This window comes from Aquila chrysaetos, chromosome 12 (genome assembly GCF_900496995.4).
Source record: "Aquila chrysaetos chrysaetos chromosome 12, bAquChr1.4, whole genome shotgun sequence".
Lineage (NCBI taxonomy): Eukaryota > Metazoa > Chordata > Aves > Accipitriformes > Accipitridae > Aquila > Aquila chrysaetos.
Genome location: NC_044015.1, coordinates 20,500,120 through 20,520,340, shown reverse-complemented (window position 1 = coordinate 20,520,340; position 20,221 = coordinate 20,500,120). Strand labels below are relative to the sequence as shown.

General features: G+C 36.7%; 1 protein-coding gene across 7 annotated transcripts in view; it reads right to left on the bottom strand.

Moving 5' to 3' along the window:
• Positions 1-20,221, bottom strand: part of COL11A1 (collagen type XI alpha 1 chain) — a 164,235-nt gene that overhangs the window by 119,118 nt on the left and 24,896 nt on the right. For all 7 annotated transcript variants that reach the window (XM_030033746.1, XM_030033747.2, XM_030033748.2 and 4 more), the window contains exon 5: positions 7,455-7,583. In XM_030033746.1, the coding sequence (XP_029889606.1) occupies positions 7,455-7,583 (129 nt within the window). The remainder of the gene's footprint in view (positions 1-7,454; positions 7,584-20,221) is intronic.

The following is a 20,221-nucleotide window of genomic DNA, read 5'->3' as shown; positions in this document are numbered from 1 at the left end:
AGAGGTATAAAAGCATGCTGTACAGGAATGTCATTCACATGCATCTCTATTTTAATGGCTTAGCCTGAACTGCCCACGGAAAGCCCCACAGTTCTCGCAAACAGCCAAGTTCAACATATTTTGCAGAGCCTGTACACAAAAGGTTTAACCAGTTAAATAAACCTTGTTTAGATGTATATCAGTCACTTGGATCCATAAAGGGACTGACATAATTAAAATGGAAGTGAAAATACAGCATCCAGGTCCAAAGCTTATATCTTGAAGTCCTTAGGTCATGCCTACTTAACCCCCTATAGGAAGGGAGAGGTGATGGAAAAGGATGCAGGAGGTTGACCTTGGTTGGGTAGGAGAATGGTACAGGGATCAGGATAGCACAGCTGAGTAAGTGTATTGGGTTTGCATGGCAAGGTTTGGGTAGCAGGGGGCCTACAGGGGTGGCTTCTGTGAGAAGCTGCTGGAAGCTTCCCCTATGTCCGACAGAGCCAATGGCAGCTGGCTCCAAGGTGGACCCACCACTGGCCAAGGCCGAGCCAATCAGCAACGGTGGTAGCGCCTCTGGGATAACAGATTTAAGAAGGGGAAAAAAGTTGCTGCGGGACAGAAACTGCAGCCAGAGAGAGGAGTGAGAACATGCAACAGGAACAACCCTGCAGACACCAAGGTCAGTGAAGAAGGAGGGGGAGGAGATGCTCCAGGTGCTGGAGCAGAGATTCCCCTGCAGCCTGTGGGGAAGACCATGGTGAGGCAGGCTGTCCCCCTGCAGCCCATGGAGGCCCACAGTGGAGCAGATATCCACCTGCAGCCCGTGGAGGACCCCACGCTGGAGCAGGTGGGTGCCCGAAGGAGGCTGTGACCGTGTGGGAAGCCCACACTGGAGCAGGCTCCTGGCAGGACCTGTGGACCCGTGCAGAGAGGAGCCCACACTGGAGCAGGTTTTCTGGGAGGACTTGTGACCCCATGGGGGACCCACCTTAGATCAATCTGTTCCTGAAGGACTGCACCCCATGGAAGGGACCCACGCTGGAGCAGTTTGTGAAGAACCATAGCCCGTGGGAAGGACTCACGGTGGAGAAGTTCATGGAGAACTATCTCCTGTGGGAGAGACCACACGGTGGAGCAGGGGAATAGTGTGAGGAGTCCTCCCCATGAGGAGGAAGGAGCAGCAGAGACAACATGTGATGAACTGACTGCAACCCCCATTCCCTGTCCCCCTGCGCCGCTGGGGGGGGTAGGTAGAGAATCCAGGAGTGAAGCTGTGCCTGGAAGAAGGGAGGGGTGGGGGAAGGTATTTTAAGATTTGGATTTATTTCCCATTATCCTACTCTGGTTTGATTGGTAAGAAATTAGTTTAATTTTCCTTGAGTCGAGTCTGTTTTGCCCATGACTGTAATTGGTGAGTGATCTCTCCCTGTCCTTATCTTGACCCATGAGCCTTTCATTATATTTTCTCTCCCCTGTCCAGCTGAAGAGGGGGAGTGATAGAGCGGCTTTGGTGGGCACCTGGCATCCAGCCAGTGTCAACCCAAGAGTCAGCCCACCACAGTAAGCCTGTAGAGAAGGGTAGAACTTAAGATATGTCCTCCCTTTGTAGGCTGGCTAGGTCCATGTCTTTTTTCACAGCTTGCTGGTTTTGTGAATCCCATTATGAGATGCTTGATTCTTCCTGAGTTTTATTTAGGGTGACCTTAATTTAGGGTGACCTTAATTCAGGGATGAAGGGACCCTGCAAGTAAAAAGTAGGCATTGAAATCCTCTCTGTTGCATCACCCAAATTGCAATTTGAATCTGATGCTAAGGTAAAAAGAAAATGCAAGAAAAAAAGAGAAAATCTCAGTGCAGCACTTAAGGTATCATCAGTAAAGACACTGTGATTACAAATCAGTGTCCAGTAAACCTACATATGAGAGCAAAGTTAAGGTTTAAGGTCTTGAGACAAAACCAAACATTTTAAAAAGGAAATATTGCACTCCTGATGTTGCAATGATGTGACATGCTTCCGCAAGCTCATTTAATGGAAGATCACTACAATATATTCCATCATTTTTCCCATTTTATGGTTGGTAAATTATTTTTAGTCTCGATGAAGTCTCAGACTGTTGTGGTCTAACCCCAGCCAGCAACTAAGCACCACATGGCCGCTCATTCACTTCCCCCCACCCAGTGGGATGGGGGAGAGAATCAGAAGGAAAAAGGTAAAACTCATGTGTTGAGATAAGAACTGTTTAATAGGACAAAAAGGAAGAAACTAATAATGATAAGAATAACAATAATAAAATGATAATTATAATAAATGGATTGGAATATACAAAACAAGTGATGCACAATGCAGCTGCTCACCACTCTCCAACTGATGTCCAGTTAGTTCCCAAGCAGCGATCCCCCCAGGCCAACTCCCCCCAGTTTAAATACTAGGCATGATGTCACATGGTATGGAATACCCCTTTGGCCAGTTTGGGTCAGCTCTGGCTGTGTTCCCTCCCGACTTCTTGAGCCCCTCCAGCCTTCTTGCTGGCTGGGCATGAGAAGATGAAAAATCCTTGACTTAGTCTAAACACTACTTAGCAATGACTGAAAACATCAGTGTGTAATCAACATTCTTCTCATACTGAATCCAAAACATAGCACTATACTAGCTACTAGAAAGAAAATTAACTCTATCCCAGCCAAAACAAGGACACAGACCTTGCCCCCAACAAACATAAACAATTCTACCAGCTGAACTGGAAAGATGGCATTGGGTGGAAATGAGTACAGAAAAGGAAAGGACTCATTTAAGCCAGCAGTGCTATTGAAAGAAATGCCCCAAAAACTACAATGTTTGGTATTTGATTGTTTGCTCCTTTGCAGAAGGAAACACTGTCTAGAGCAATGAAGATTACACTCAGTTAAGCAAAGTACTTTTGCCTTTAAACCTACATCAACTTAGCCAAATCTTTCTCTTTAGATGTTTCTTTAGTGGCCTAAAAATCATCCAACTTTTCAGAATAACTCCATTCCCAGGCTGTGAACTTGCCAGGAGACTACAAAAGTGTGCGATATCAAAAGAAATACTATTCAGCTTCCTAGGTGTAACTCCACAAACATAATTTACTATTTCACTGACAAAAGTCAAACACTTCCTTTGGGTTTTGTAGTCAATGCTGGAAACACACACTAATAGGCTCTGCAATCACATAACTTGTCTCTTTCCTCTAAGCCAAGTATCAGTTTCTTATGCTGGTCTGCAATAATTCAAAGGCTCAGAGATGTAAAGCCAGAAGGGACTATTAGATCACCTTGACTAACTCTTGTATACTTTCAGACTTCAAAACTTCTTACAGTCACCCTGTAACTGAGCCTACTAAAGTATAAATTATATTTCCCCAAACTTTTAGAAAGGTATCTATCCTTGGCTTGAAGATATCTAGAGATACACCATTTTGGTAACTTGTTGTTTCATTCCTAAAAATTTTAGTAGATCTTTTCCTAACTGAAGTTATCTCACTTTCTTTTCTCCCCACCCTCCATTCGTCTGCAGCCAGCATTTTCTTTTTGTGAAGGTTCTTTGCATATGCTGAGCAAAATTTCAAGCTTTTGTCATTATTGTGGACAAGTCAAACACATTAAGTTTCCCAGTTCCCAAAGTCACAACAATTATGTAGCTTTTATTTGAATCATTTCCATTTTTACAATATTTGTTTTAGTGACTAAACACCAAGACCATATGTGATGTTCCAGTATATGTTTCAACCAACAGCATACAGACAAGTAATATCACATCTGTATTCTTATTCCTTTGTTTACAAACCAAGACATGCACTGCATTTTTTTGCCAGTTTTGCTTTGAGTGCTCATGTACAAACTGTTTCCCTACTTTAATAACCAGAACCTTTTGAGGCTACTGTCCAACAAATATTCAGCTTCTGCTGGCTTAAGCCAAAGCTGACACTGAAAGACACAATCCTGCCTAGCCTTTAGCCCAGTGTTCTCTCTTCCCTCTTTCTATTACAAGAGTTTGTGTGAAAACATGGGAGATCAAACCTGGAAATCAATCAAGCTAAACAGTAATCTTTTCATGTTGGCTTTCAGTTTGATTAGTATTTCAGTCTGGTAAATCATGTACCCCCAAAACTGCTTTCACTGATACAGCAGCAGATGAAGCCCACAGATGGGGACAGGTTCTTTTGTTAACACAAGCAAGCAGGCTGTATTGCAGTGTATATTTCCTAGTTCTTTATGTTTGCCCTGCATCTCTTCTTTCTTGTATGTGCGTAACATTGCCTTTAGTTGTGTTATCATCGTTTACTTCTCTGCAATATCATGACTCTGACAAATTTTAATAGCATCCATTTTATACTCATTTCTATATTGCTAGCACAATTCCTAAGAAACTCTACTAAAAAGTTAATTCAGCAATAGCTCTCTATATATAGTAATTTCTGAAATAAGGCAGCCAGATTTGAATCTGCTTGTCAGGTAATTTATCTTTACCAAACAATGCCTTTTTTTTTCATTCAAATATCTTATGTTGACATATCAGAAGCTTTACGAAGGTCTAAGTATATAAATTCTATCAGATATCACTATCAAACTTGTAATCTCAAAACACACAATCAGGCATTCTGAAGTAATTGTTTTCCATATAGACTGGCTGTAATTGTATTTTTATCTTTTAACACCTTATTTAATTTTGCAATCAACAGTTTAAAAAAATCAGCATTGCTATCTTTTATGACTTCTTCCAGTACTTAAGTAAGACTTGTTTCATTTATTTCCTTAAGATGAATTATCTATGTGATTTGATAGACTGCGTCTCAAAAGATAACAAAGTAGCCTGCTTTAACAACCTGCTTTTTTATCATTTAGCAGACAATTCTATAATTCTGGGCAATTCAGCCAACCATTTATTCTATTGCATATTCATCACATTGGTAGCATGGCTGATGTAATTATTTCAGATTACTATTACACAACATGTTAAAGAGATCCATTGACTTCACTGGGAATATTCATACAAAGTTACACATATAAACTCATGGATAGCAATGAGGAAATAGCTCAGAAAGCAAAATAATTCAATCACCACTTAGAGCAATAAATAGAAGCAAACAGCAATGGCAGTTCTCCAGTTTTAATCTTTTAGCTCTTTTCAAATTTTTTCAAATTCATTTTAAAATGTTGCATTACAAATTAAGATCTTTGATTTTACTTTTTTCTGTGCAGGTACTCCCACAAACTATATGTGTTATCACAGGGCAAAAAAATAGACCTTAGAAAAACACATTAAAAACCCACTAACCCCAAGAGCATTTTTGCAATGGCTGCTGAATTTAATGATATTTGCTGACTCCAGTGGCAGTTGCATTAGGCTATAGATGATCTCCACTCAAGATGCTGGAGGAGAACAGCACCAATTGTTAGATTTTACAGTTGCCTTTCTTTATTTGGTACCCACAGACTGTTTTCAATAGATGTGCAGTATGTAACTGGGAATTCTATATGATGAGCATATAACTATATATGTGCACATAGTTTTTATAATTATGAGGCTTATTTTTCTTTTGATCTACAAAGGAGTGCTCTCAACTGATGCTAGTGTTAAACAGCTTTGTTATAGTATAAACATAATATTTGACAGCAAGAGATTTAGCTAGTCATCCATTATGGAGGGAATGTAAACCCTCAGCTTTTTTATTCATATTCTACATACTTAAGAAACATTGAATTACACTCTAATAATTCACCAGTAGTTGTTGCTAATAACTGAGTGCAAGTATTCATTCTTCTTTACCTTGAATAGGTTTTGAATCTGCCTGATCCCAACTAATTTCTGTGGACTACGAGCTTTGTCCACATGCATTACACCAAAGGATGGGAGCCATCATTGCCATCAGTGTTGGCCAGAGCAAGCAAATGTTTGCAGTCCCTCTAAGCCATGTTAACTGCTGCTTAGGAGTTGATGTGAGTTTGGAGGTGACAGTACTCCCAACTTAGAGCATTTTAAGTATTTAGATATATTCCTCTTCAAGAAAGAGACCAAGGGATGATTTTAACAACTTTTTCCCACAAAGATTAGTTTATTAGATTGAATACTCTTCAGACTTATTTCAAAGTAGAAAAGCACTAGCCTATTCAAACCTTCCAGGTCTTCACACAGGAAATAACAGAAAAAGAATCAGAGAAAAAGAATCAGGCAGCAAAGCCCAGGAAAGTTCTCAAGCAAAATGTCAAATTTCTTTGAAATTTAATAATGAGAAAAAAAAATTAATTTTATTTTGCTATCTTTTATTTTCTTCCACAAAAATATCAACAATATGCTTTCAGCTTGTTCTCTTTTGGAATATAGTGTCTGGAGACGCACGTAGCTGGGCACACAGACAGCCTACAGGGTCCTCATGAAGAGATTAGGCTCCATACACTGTAATGTAGTGTAAAGGCCTCTGTCTATGTGTAATTGACTCGACACATCTTGACGTGTACCTCTGATGCAATGGATGTGGGAGTCCCTTTGAACTAAGTTCTGCGCCCTATGGAGCTTAGTCACTTGATGACAAAATTTTCAGTCAGATAGAATAAATAGTAACAACAAATAAAATTATTATGTATTTAGGAAAAGTTCTGCCTCAAAATTGGCTCAAAGCAGGCATCTGAGAACAATTCAGCAAGTTTTTAATGGTGATCTCTTGAGCAATCAGTAACAATAACCAGTCAGATCACACAGAGTTGAGGGAGTACTAACTGTCCAGAGCCAAGTTCAATTAAGACTAGTTACGTTTTGCAAACGCTTTCCACTTTACACTGTTTGATGCAAGTATTTAGAATGTGTACAACAATACATACAACTGCTGACCCTCAGAGGTCTAATCTGAGGAACTGTCTTACCCTCAGTGAATTACTCAGTTTATGGCTGTAAGAACTGTCTACAGTGAAAAATGGCTTCTGTAAACATTTTTTATTTCTGGGAAAAATTCCAACTCTGTTTTGTCCCTGTTGATATCTACCTGCTAGGAGTGGAGCTGGCTGAAATAATTTTGTGTGTACATGCATTTGTACACCGGACACAGCTCATTAGAATACATAGCAATTCTAGCTGAAGAAGTTTACAATTGCAGAATACTTACAGCTCCCATGTTTTTCAAATGTGGCATTTGATAGTACTCAGCATCAGTGAAATCATAAATGTACACAGGAAGAACAAATAGGTACAACTAAACAAACTTATATTGCTATCATTTTTTAAGGAATTACAGTTTAACTTCATGGAGCATGCTGGTTATTCAAATACCAGTGTGATATGCTCCTCCAAATGCTTGACAGAAATGACTGGACAGCAAAAATGAATGCACTTCTGCAATCTTCCTCCCTCATATCTAGAACAATGCATGCCATTTAGCTGTAAATGCTCCTTGGGTAACTTATACACAGTACAACCACTAAAGTGCAATAAATCTAGTAATACATGACTGATTACTCACCTCATCAACTTGAGGATCTTGAGCCTGAGCAGCATTGGGCACTGGGGAATCACAGTCTGGGCTATAATGCTCACAATAGTCATATGCAGCTCTGGGGTCAGCTATAATCAACAGCTGCTGGATGTCACCCTGCAGGAAAGCATATGCAGATTAAATAAAAAACCCACTGATTGTCTACAGTTCATCAGAAGTACAGAGTTTTTATTCAGAAAACAAAACTAGGCACATAATACTTAGATATCATATTAACATTTGTAGTTATAAATAACATATCTACCTAATTTCTGCTGCTATTCTGGAAAACATCTTAACTATTGTTCACAAGGCAAAACAATGCAAATTAATATCGAATGGACTAGGTGCAAAATTCTGGCTTTAAATGCTGTCTGGTTTGGAAAGGAGAGGGTGGGAAGGTGTAACTCCTGCTCTGTTATTTTCATGCTGTTTGTTTACTTCTTCACCAGGAACCAGTCTAAATTCCTAAGATTTAATTCAGGGCACTTCCTATTACCAGCATGCAGCTCAGCATGCAAGTGATCAACAGTATAATTCTGAGAGTTTGCATCACATCTGTACTCTCAAAGAAGGGAGAAAATAAAATAAAAAAGGCTGTACGAGAGACAGTTATTGGAATAAAAAATAATTAAGCACTGTGTAAATACACACTATAGAATGTGTTGAAATAAAAATTTTAACAGCTAACAAATGTTATTTTCATCTCTATTTCCATATATCACATGTAAAAACAACCCCACAGTAAAGAGACCCACTATTCCAGATAATAAAAATGGCTCTGCTGAGGTCCCCTACAGAGACCTTGTATGTTTATCATTTTCCACAGAAAGCTGTCTAGTATCCAGTGTATTTCTTAACATAGTGGTACCATTTAAACAGCATTAAGTAAATTCCTGCCAACATTTCCACTATAAATTTCCTCATTCAGGAGCTTCTTATGCTGTCATAAAAATAAGGTTGTTGAAAATTGGCACATGTTCTTGGTCAAAACCCATTAACTTCTCTCACTATTTCCGCAGAAGTTTTATTTTGTTTTTATCAAAAATGAGGGCAAAGGAGTAACTTTGTTAGTATACCTGTGCACATTTTGTCTTTAAAGAGAAAAAATAACTGATGTAAATGTACAGCTGGGAAAATTCACAATTATCTCAGTATTTCCAAAATTGCTTTACATCACTCAGAACAGTAGCCTTTAAAAAATTCACAAAATTGGAGAATATTTTAAAATAATAAAGAATAATTTGTAACACTCCTTCCTTTCAAAAAGAAAAATCACAGAAAGAAGCAAAAACCCCTCAAACTGAAAAAAACCCCAACTTTCTGCAATTTTCCTAGTTCTACAATTTTTTTTTTACTAACTTATTTAACATAAAATACTCAATACTTAGTTTCTTAGCACATAATGGCTATACATTACAAATCTGGTTTTTATAATAGTCTCAACTCATTTTACTTCATAGACTCATGTGTGTCTCAGATTAATTTAGAATTGGAATATATATATTTTTTAAGCTTCCAGAAATACTACAAATGCAGAAGTTTGTTCCCCTGCCAGTGGTTCTGGACTGTCTCTTTTATTTTCCTTAGTTCACTAATGCTTCCTAGTTTGGACATCTTCCCACAAAACCTGCTATACATACAGAGAAATTCCTCCTTTGATTCCTTACATGACTCCCTCAAGAGTTTGAGCGCTTTGAGAGGTTTTGTACAGTCATTGTCAGCCTGGGCTATGCATCCCCCATGTCCAGCAAAGTGTTTCCAAAGTGCTCTGCCTTTCCTCTTTCACTAGCCAAATTAAAACTAAGTGAAGCAGAGGAAAAAATTAGAGGGAATTAGCAACTGAAAGACAAAAGAGGTAACTCTTTTGGAGCAACCATTAGAGATGGATGCGTCCTCACCCTGTTGAGCTCAGGTCATTGTCTTGCTATATGCCCCTGAACATACATGGCTTTCTGAGATGCCCATACAGATCACCACGTATACAGTGTGCCAGGTAGTGTGAGTAATGCCAAAAGGGCTCCTGCAACTACTGCTGTTTAGTATGATATGCTAAGAGAACCCAGGGAGGGGAATATAGCCAGTATTCTGGAGCTTGCTTTGTGCTCATCTTGAATGCCATGGAATTTTGGCACTGGGTTTTGTTGGATTGTGTGTTTGCAAGAAGCACTCAGCATGCTGTTACCACTTGGTTTAGATGTCCCTAAATTGGTTAAAGCTGTTCCTGATCCATTGACTGTACTTCCCAGCCTCGCCTGTCTGCCTGTCATGGGTCCACGTAGAAGGAGGCCCTCAGAAGTCTTGCACAGTATACATAAATTGCTACTGGCTATTCATGTGCAAGAAGTTTACTGAGGAACTGATTGATTTTACATTTGGCATATCAAATGTTCATTTTCCTCTTTTTCCTTCAACATCTGCTATAAAAGTATTTCCAGTAAATTATTATTTTTCTTTTTTTTATTTTTTTGTTTCTATTTTTCTGTCTTTGCTAATTAAATGGCTTCTTTGGGTATTTGTATGTGATGTATTGGCAGTGCTGTTTCACTAGTCAGTGAACAGCTTTTATTTCAGATCAGATCAATCATCTCAGCACATGAAATTCCACATACATTATTGCGGACTTCATTATTGTGATATAGTTATCATTCTAAGGCATTTGTTGGACAAATCTACACTCTTTGAGAATTTTTCACAGAATCACTTCAGTCTTCACAAACACTTTCTTTGATTTTAACTGCTTGACTTCGTGAGACTGAAATAGAATTTTATGAAGTTCTTTGCAAATAAACTACAAATACTTAACCTGGCCATACTTCATGACCTGCAATCACAAATTAGGCACTTAATGATCTACCTGCATGAGTCCCAGGCACTTTAAATGAAAATATGGATAAATGGAGTCATGGGTTATTAACAATTCTAATTGGTCTAGTTGGTCTCTAAAACAACACTGAGGTATCTAAAGATATATGCATATGTGCATGATGTTATTCTTATATGAAAATTGCAGGAAATAAGGAAGTCAGGATAAAATGATGAAAGCAAGAGAGGGAGAGCAAAGATAGGGAAGGAGACAGGAGAACAGAGTAAAATTTACAAATCCACCTCAGGATCCTTGAAGTACTCTGAAAAGTGCACAGAGAAAAAAAAAGTACAAAAGGCAGCTGTCTATATAGATTAGTTCTATTTCCTTCTCTATGAAATTGTCATGACCACCTTTGCTGGGAAAGACTGATCAGGCAATTTCACAAAGTAGATAGATGATATCTAGTGTGTTGTACAAGTCAAATGTTTGATGTCTCTGCTGAGCCAGTCTTCCACCATCATTTGATGTCAGAGATAAGTGGCCTGACAGTGGAAGGCAGAGAACTTGTGGTGAGGTATCAGACACATACACACAGCCACTTTTTCATCTTATTACTTGTAACAATGTGCATGCTTAACTTGCCCTCAAAAGTGTTAAAGCCTATTTAGCTGTTAAGAAGAAAAATCTGCTGCCTTATAACAATTTTTTATCCAGGATAACACTTAATACAATGTATTTTAAACAGTTTAACGGATATTTAACATTACTTGCGTATTAGGGAATGTGAAAGCTGAGAGCTATGTCTCTGCCTTAGTTGCCCAGAGGTGAAGGGGAATATCCAGCAAGGTATTCAAGCATACCTAACATTAAGCATACAAGTACTGCTTGTAAGTAAAATGGACCAATTTGGAGTCTTAATATTTCGTTTGGATCATAAATACTTTATTGAAATAGTCACTAAGTTGTTGTCAAAGCCAACATATAACTCACAAAGTCAATGCATAGTTGAGTAATTCATCACAATATGGAATAAAAATAGTTAAAGTCTACGAAGGTTTTAATTCCTCTTTATTTTGGGAATGTGCCCATAATTAAAATCAGAGGGTTTTGAATCAGCCTCATGGTTATATGAAAAAAGCTGCCTGAGAATCATAAAATATCTTGCCCACCAGTTATGCCTAAGAATGAAAACATGGTACAGAAGGATTACTTCCGTAGCGTTGTCCTAAAAGGTACTCCACCAAATAAGCTACTCTTTGCAGAATCCTCCAAGACTATTGAAAGGAGTTAATTAGATCTGAGGAAACATTTTTTTGTGGCATGCCACAGCAAATGTGGAGAACCAGGCTACAGAGGTGCAAGGAGAATATGCTCAAATCAGTTGAATGCCTGCCTGCTGGAATAGCTGCACAGAAATTCACTCAAATGAACTGTTCTACAATGAGGAACAGCTCAGCTAAGAATGGAAGTGTGTGGTGAATTCAGTCATTGAAAATTCCTCTGTGAATCTCACAGACATTCCACAGTGACATTCTAGGATAGGAAAGTTTATGTGTATGTACACTTCCAGGGTTTGTTGAAAAACACACCTCACAAAGTAGTAATGCACAAGGTGGGGTATCTGCACAGAAAACGTAACCTCTTCATAAGAAAACAGTTTGCAACACTGAAAAAATAACATTAGCATTGACTAACAAAAACAGGAAATGGAGACGCAATTTGCAGGAAAGCAGTAGACTACCAATTTCTCTTTCCAATTTTACTGACTTTCTTTTGATGTAATTATTGCTTTAGTTAGCCTCATGATAGTAATCACTATATTTGATTCCACCTTTTTAAAGCCTTTCTTAGATTCCACAGCAGAAATTGGAATAAGGAAAATCTCCAGTTAGATATGGTGTCAGATTTTCTCAGTCATGTAAATCTTGGAGGGCCTGAGAAGTAAGGAATGAACTATTTTATCATTATAAGCAATAAATGTTAATGGCTTCTCATTATCTTAATTTTGACTGCATAAAAAGTCTTAGCTATTATATCTCTTCTTGAAACATTCTCTTTTCAACTATGTAATCTTCTAATGCTTTCTAAATATGGTGTATTAGAGAAGTATAACCATAAAGTAGTCCATTTATAGTCTATTTATCAGCTAAAAGTTTCTATCATTGATAAAAGATATCTCTACTATTACCTGCCAGCATTGCTAAAAAGGCAAAAGTATGAATCCTTACAAGGCTGTAAGGGCACTATATGAAGGATCATTGCTGAAATTACTGTTTTTTCCAGTATTTAAAATTTTATGGTCTAGTTCACTAGTTCTATAAGAACCTCAAACAGTTCAGTTGTAAAGACAGATTTTTGGGATATCTCTTTCACAAGAATCTTAATAAAACAATAACCCTGCCAGGTGAAAGTGACATTTGTCCAGGGAATAGCAGGTAAGCATTACTGAGAAGCGCTGCAGGACCCCCTCCAGAGGAGCAAACTTCAAAAATTATTCAAAACATTAAAAAAAAAAATTTCTAAGAAAAAGTGATCTTGGTAGTTACACAACTAGGGTGTTACATAAGAATGTGACTGGACCAGAGCTCAGAACTCAAGTTGTAGTTTCTTATTGTAAAATAATCAGATTTTCTAGAATGATTTCATTAGGAGAAAGCTTATTGCTCTTTTTCCAGCTTGACAAAAAAAAAAAAAAAAAAAGAAAAATAATGCAGCAATTTATTAAATATCTAATTTATATATTAGAGGTTCAGAAAGACTTTCCACAACTAGAGTGGGAGGGTTAGTGTTAGCAAAATACCATCCTTCTGATTTGTATTCTGGATAAAATGAGTATGTCTTATGTGCTTATAAGGATAAATAGATTTTAAAGATGACTACCTAAATGGTGATAAAAGCATAACAAAACCAGTGCTAGGCACTATATCAACTCAGAATAACATCATCAATATCTTTCATTTTCATATGATGGCTAAAGCTTAAGAATTACAGAGCGGACTCTTCAGTAAATCAGCAGAAACCCTAACCTGTGTGTATGTACCAATTTTCTCTAATTAGTTATGTGACAGTACAACTATAGACTCCAAAGAACAAAAGTCTAGACAGCCTGGTTATTACTACTATAGAATTTAGAAAAACCTGCTGCAGAATTCATTTAATCTTCCTGCAAAGATTTGAGGGATAGAAGAATTCCAGGAGCCTTTAATATAATATTCCATAACCTAGGCCCATTGCATAATATAGTTAAAGAAAGATATTCAGAGCCTGCCAGACTGAAACACTGTAAAAGCAATAAATTGTGAAAGCAGAATTCTGTACAGGTCAAAGTTTCCATAGAAATCAATGTCATCTTGATTCTTTGAAACTCCATGGTTATAGGCATATATATTCAGCTTGGTTAAGAAATAGGTTGATATACCAATCATAATTTTTAACCTTCAAAACATAACTGTTCACAGACCAAAGTCTACTGTAATTCTTGGCTGAGAGATTAGATTTTATTACAATGCCTGTATATACAGCACATGTACATAACACACACACATACACACGTGTGACCAAGGACATTCTATTTTCTTGATAAAAGACCTGCAAATCTGCTACATTGTCATTTATCTTTGAAACCTCATTTACAGCTGTTGTTTAAGACTTAAACATATTATACACAATGTTAAATGAGGTGATAATAAATCCTATCTGTAAAATCTGCTGGAGCTGATGTAACGGGCAGCATTTTTTGAGCCCAGGTTGTTAATTTTAAACGTAATTACAAACAGTTTAGTTAAATGACCGTTCCTTTGTTTCTTGGGAATATTCCTTGAAAATTAACTTGAACTCCAATGAATTACAAGAGCTTTGCTTTCTTTTTCTCCCCCCCTCCTGCTTTCAGAAGTAAGGAAGGGAAACAAGGAAAACAGAATTATTTACTTTTGTTCATCAAGCTTAAGTTTGGAAATACTATAAAAAAATAAAAAACACCAAATCATCATTCTTTCAGATCAAAAAAGAAAAAAAAAGCAAAACAAAACAAGCCAAATAGAAAGCTTTTGTAAAAAATGCTGGTTTTTTATTAGTTGCCTCTGAAATGGAAAAATTATTTACTTTGCTTTTATTTTTTGTGTTGATTTTTTTCCTCCCAATGCTGGAAGTTGGCCACTTCTCTGGTGTTGATAGCTAGAAGGTTGCTTCTAAATACTTTTGCCTGGAACCTATTGCATTTTTTGGTTTCTGTGCCATTTATGTTAAACATTACTTTTTAGTCTGACTGACACTAAACATTTAGTGGGTCCCTAGCAATTACTAAAGGTGATGTATAACGGGAATCATTTTGGCTGTCTACATTAGCTAGTAGTGCAGCTCAACTGGATAGTACGAAAGAAAGGATACTGATGACACATCATGCACCCTACATGTCTTTGAGGGAGTTTTACTTTGGGCTAGCTTCCATATTCTACTTCAGCTGTACAGCAATTTTGGTCATTCAGTAAAAGCTCTACCCATTCTGCTACTGCTACCTTCTTCAGGGATTATGCACACAGATGAATGGCCTTTCTGCACTTGCACACCTGGACTTCCCATGCTCACAGATATGTGAGGGATGGTTACTCACCTGAAGGGATCTGTAGGTTAAATCATATTGCTGTCAAGGTACTGTCACTCTATCTTTAACTGCTCACTCTGGCTATTTAAAGGAATCCTATGTTGCACATAGGTGTATGACTGCTTTTTTCATGAAAAAGGGTTAATGCCTAGTATCAAAATCTAAACCCGTTATTAACAAGTATTATTGCAAGGCCTTAATCTCATAAACTGTGTGCAGTTAAAGCTTTCATTGGCTTTAAATGAGAGTCTTACAGACATCAGGTTTTGTCTTGTTATACTCATTTACAGCACAGTGCCTAAAAAAATCATTGTATTGGTCTGACATGGAGAGTTTTGAAGGAAAAAACTCTCTATGGGGAAATATCTGCATAAAGACTCTGTTAGTTATTAATTTATTATAAAACACTTATTATAAAAAACTGTTGTATTGTTCACACCAACAGTACTAAATGAGGAGTGACAAATCCTTAAAGCTGGCAAAGAATAAAACGATCCCTGCTATTTATCAAACATTTAAGCTACAAACATATTTCAATGAATACAATTCAAAATTATTTTACTAGGTGCCATGTACCAGCATCTGACTAATTTCTTCTTTTTTTTTTTTTTAATTTTTGTGTGCTATTGTAGGAATTCTCTTCTATACAGCAAGCACTTACAAATCAGCCCTTCTTGCATTACATATTTGAAAACACAGAAGAGATTAATTTCAATTGACACATGTAAAAGTTTGAGGTATACTGTCAGTCTTTCATAAACAAGCATTTACAAATTAGTCCCACTGATATGAATAGATCCACTTCAGTGAGCAAGTGCTTAGCAGTGTAAATGAAGGTCTCATAATTTGTCAGTTAGTAATAATACAGTTTCTAGACAGCATAATTTTATTATTTTAAGACACATTCACAGTTTATAATTTGCTGCTTAAACATTTTATGCACCTGATGCTTAATGCTTGCTTGTATTCAATATTTTGTTTGTGATATCATATTGATTTCCATATTAATTGAGCAGTATGGCATAAAATCTCAGATTAGCGCTTACATTCAGGAATGAGCAGCAGGCAACTCCAAATTAGAATTTCCTCATATAAAACACACAACCCCTGCCCAAGATTTGGAAAATACTTAAGATAAATTTTTTCTTGCTTTTAAATCTTAAACAGAAGATCTTTCTGAGAGCACTACTGAAAAATGCCTCTTAGTTTTAGCACCAGTAGGTAAACTTACCAAGGAATATTGTGTTTGTTGAATACACAAGAATAGCAAATTAGGTAGTAATTTATCATACTCTTAGACACTAATCAGCCCTTTCCTTCTTTCAGTGGTGATCTACCTGATCTGATACTGGACACTCAGTATGCTTACTTACTCAGAAATTATTGATCATCAGGACAGGAAAGTTACATCAAAGCAGTCATGTCAAACTGATTAAAACGTATGCATTTAAAATTTCCCAGTGTACTATAATATATTGTTGTGTTAGCAATACTCAGACTGCCAGAATCAGAACAAAGGTGGGAGAACTGCATAGAAAACAGAAGTTAATATTAGGAACAGAAAAAAGAAAAGGAAATTGCCAAGAATTTAATTTCATTAAATTTTGTTGTATTACAAATTTAAAATAACACTGTTTGTTAGAAACAAAGAAGAATATTTGATCCACTGTGGTGGATTTGATCCACAGTGTGATTTGATTAATAGATAAATATGATAAATAGATAAAATAAGTGTGAAGTATTCCTCATAGGAGCAATATATATTCTGATGATTGTAAATGAATGGTCCATGCAAATATGTTAGAGCAATATGACTGAAAACGTAATTCTTTTTTCCAAAGATACAATCAAGTTGTGAGGAGATCGGGATAATATCAGGTAATAATATCCATTTCTGACTTAGAATTCACAGAGGTTTAGATGTACTCTTTAAGGGAACAGGAACATATGAGGTATCTAATTGCTTACAGCACTGATTCTGACAGTACTGAATTCTGCTTTCAATGGGAGTGAATCATCTTAATGGTGCAACTGGGTTTTTTGCAGTTGTGTTATGCTGTATAAGTGGGTTCAGGACCAGAAGAAACCCTGGCATCTTCAGCCAGCAGGTCACTGAAGCCTAAGTTTTCATTATATTTATCTACAGGTTCATTATTTCCACGTTTTGTATTTCCATTCAGTTTGAGGAGACTGAAGAGTGCTCCACGGTTCCTGTGATCAAATCATTGGCTTATTATCACTAAACCCATGATTATTACCCAAGATAAAACAGCCTTTGTGATGCATGGATACAATATTAATCCTTATGACACTCTGTGCCATGAATTCCACCAGGTCACTATACACTTAGGTATTTCTTCTTATGTGCTCCCTACACGTAAGCTAATAAAGGCATCAAATGTCATATGGAAAGTCTGTTTTACACAGTTTTAAGTCTTAAACGCTTAAATCTAATGTCATGGCTAAATAAGTTCATTTCTAGAATTTTCTGCACATAGAATAAGACACATTGTGCTATGTGTTTCTTCAGTGCGTATTGTGGTCTCAGGATACAGCAGGGTTCACAACACAGAGATACTACCAAGGAGAGCCATGGAACCACCAAACATCACTCTGTGCTACCATGAACGAGATAAACAGAACATTTAAGACACAACCAGGAGACTCTCAAGCAGGAGACAAATTTCAGGGAAAAGCCCCAAACTTTAGAAATTGTATCAGCAGTAGCTAAAGGATGGATATAGTCTTGTTAATGAAACAAAATGAATGCTGTTTAGAGAGTAGAAAAACATGAAACAAACTCAAAGAGAACTAGATTATGTCTTGCTTGGCCAGACTTTGAAGGACACATATCATTAAAACCGTATATGGAACTTTGTTTAAACTTCGAGGGACATCCTAATTGCCTATTTTCAACATGCACGTTTCTAGCTAAAGATTAAAATAACCGAACATAGGTATAAATGTACTCATGGTGGTGTACAGTAAAAGAGAAAGCAGAAACCTATCCCAAAAGAAAAGAATGTAAGCTTCTAATTTAAGACACTTCAGACTAAATCTAAAACCCCAGCAATTACAAAAACAGCCTTACAAGAATGTAACTGATTTCTCTGAATAAAGCTAGAGAAAAAGGGTGCAATCAGTTAAATAAGGAAACCTAATCAGTGAAGGAATACAGAAATATACAGTGATGTTACAAATGGTAGAAACGTTGCTGTTCCCAGTGCTGAATGTTAAGATTTAGCCTGTAAACTGATTTTACAGACAGCTGCACGATTCTTTTGTGACTCCAAAGCCATGTTTCTTCTTAGTGGGTCTTAGCTGAATTGAAGCACCGAGTTGCCACATCAGTATAGGAGATTTCAGTGAAAAATTTCAGAGGATCACTAGCTTCCTTTTTCATCCTTCAACACATGAAAAAAACTCTCAGAGAAAAGTATTTTTATTTAAGTCATTCTAGCAAATTCTGTTAAAGTTATATCCTCATGTCCCTGTTGACGTCACATAAGTTTGACTTCAAGAAAAATGTGGGGTTATTTTGGGGGTTTCTTCAATTAATCTGCTAATACTGATTTTTAAGTACCAATTTCAATTTGCTAAGTATGACTTCATCCAACCTTACAGACTCTTCCAACAGTTGCTAACCAAAAAATAATTGCATTCTACCACATCCCTTCCCATCTCTTCTTCCTCTGGAGGGCTTGAAAGAGCAGAGGGAATTGTATATACAACTGCAAAAGGTACGGATGGAGGAAACTATCACTGAAGATGAACTGCTAGAGTAGGAATTATTTTGCCTTAAAATAGTCACTCTTTGTCATGACTCGAATTTTTGTCTTTCTTTCTGAGTGGCTAATAACCTTTGTGACAGAAAAATGACATAGCAGGAAATTTTCAGAACTATCGTTTTATTTACACCTTAGATAGCCTATGCTCCTTTTGTATTCCCATGGGAATGGTCTTAATCTCTCTTTGACAAAATTTTTTTGGAGGATTTAATATTTAAAACTGTTTAAAATATAGAGGACAAATATCATATAATAGTCAACAACTTCAGAGATGAAAGGCCCCTAGCATGCTTCTCTTTTATTCAACATGTTACTTAATGCAAATGATTAAAACAAATGTCTCCCTTTACGCACGTATCATCAACCACTGTACTTATTTTCAAACAGCTATGTACAATCATTTCAACACCTCTGAAATTTCAGACAGGTCTTTTTATTTAGCAATTGCACTGAGTAAAACAAACCAAACACCAATGTTTACTTATTGTGCACTTCCCTCCTTGACAAATTTTAAAAAGGTTACAAACTTTGCAAGAACAAGCCAGGGCCTGTTGCCTTAGTTTCTATTAGAATCTAAAATCACTTGTAAAACACTAACAAAATATCAGTTTAAATACTTTTATTATATTTTTTTCAATTGTTTTTACTTATGTATATTAACATTGCACCTATTTTGACAATTTATTGCCAAATACACATATTGTGGGACTTGGTTTCTGACCTAAAAAAGAAATACAAATGAAAATCAAAAGTCATTATCCCATGTGGAGACCAAAAATACTCGTCCCACCCCAGATAAGGCATGTATCGAATTCATCTTCAAATGGAAAATAATGTCCCTCAGATGTGCAAACTGTACTGGGGACTACAGGTAAATTAGGCTGTGAATACCAAACATATCATACTGGTTGACCTATTAAATCATCCCAGAAATTTACCCATTCAAAAGGCTCATGTTTCATCATGTCCATGGAAATGAAAGATAACAATGCCACAGTGTTACACTCAAAATTCATATTTCCTGTCTTGATACTTATGCAGCTTCTCAAGCATATGCTCTGCTTAAAGCTAGGATTACAACTCTGCACATTTATGGAGCACAGATGTTCTCAGTATAAAGTAAGTTAACTACTGATCTGTACTTTCTTATTTTTCAGTTTTAATTTAAATTTGACAGTTTTGACTGTTGCATAACAATATTATAAAAGAAACTCAATAGTGTAGATTTAGAGAAGCTTCATTATTAGCCTGTAGAAATAATCTTTGACATAAGGATTCTACCTAGAAAGGCCTCATGATTGGCAGTCACATACTTCCTCGGAGGCATTTTACCCTTCCTATATGTACTTTTTGGCCAGTAGATGATGGAAACATATACATCCTTATTGCCAAAGTATGTTCCAGTTACTGGAAAGAGTAATAAGTAAGTGAGATAAACAATATAATGGATTCATATTACACAGAAAACTTTCCAGGTCCTTCTCCCCCTCTCTCAAATACTGTTAGTATGCACAAATATCTGTAAATGTTTAAGAGAGACAGAAATAAAATGATTCAG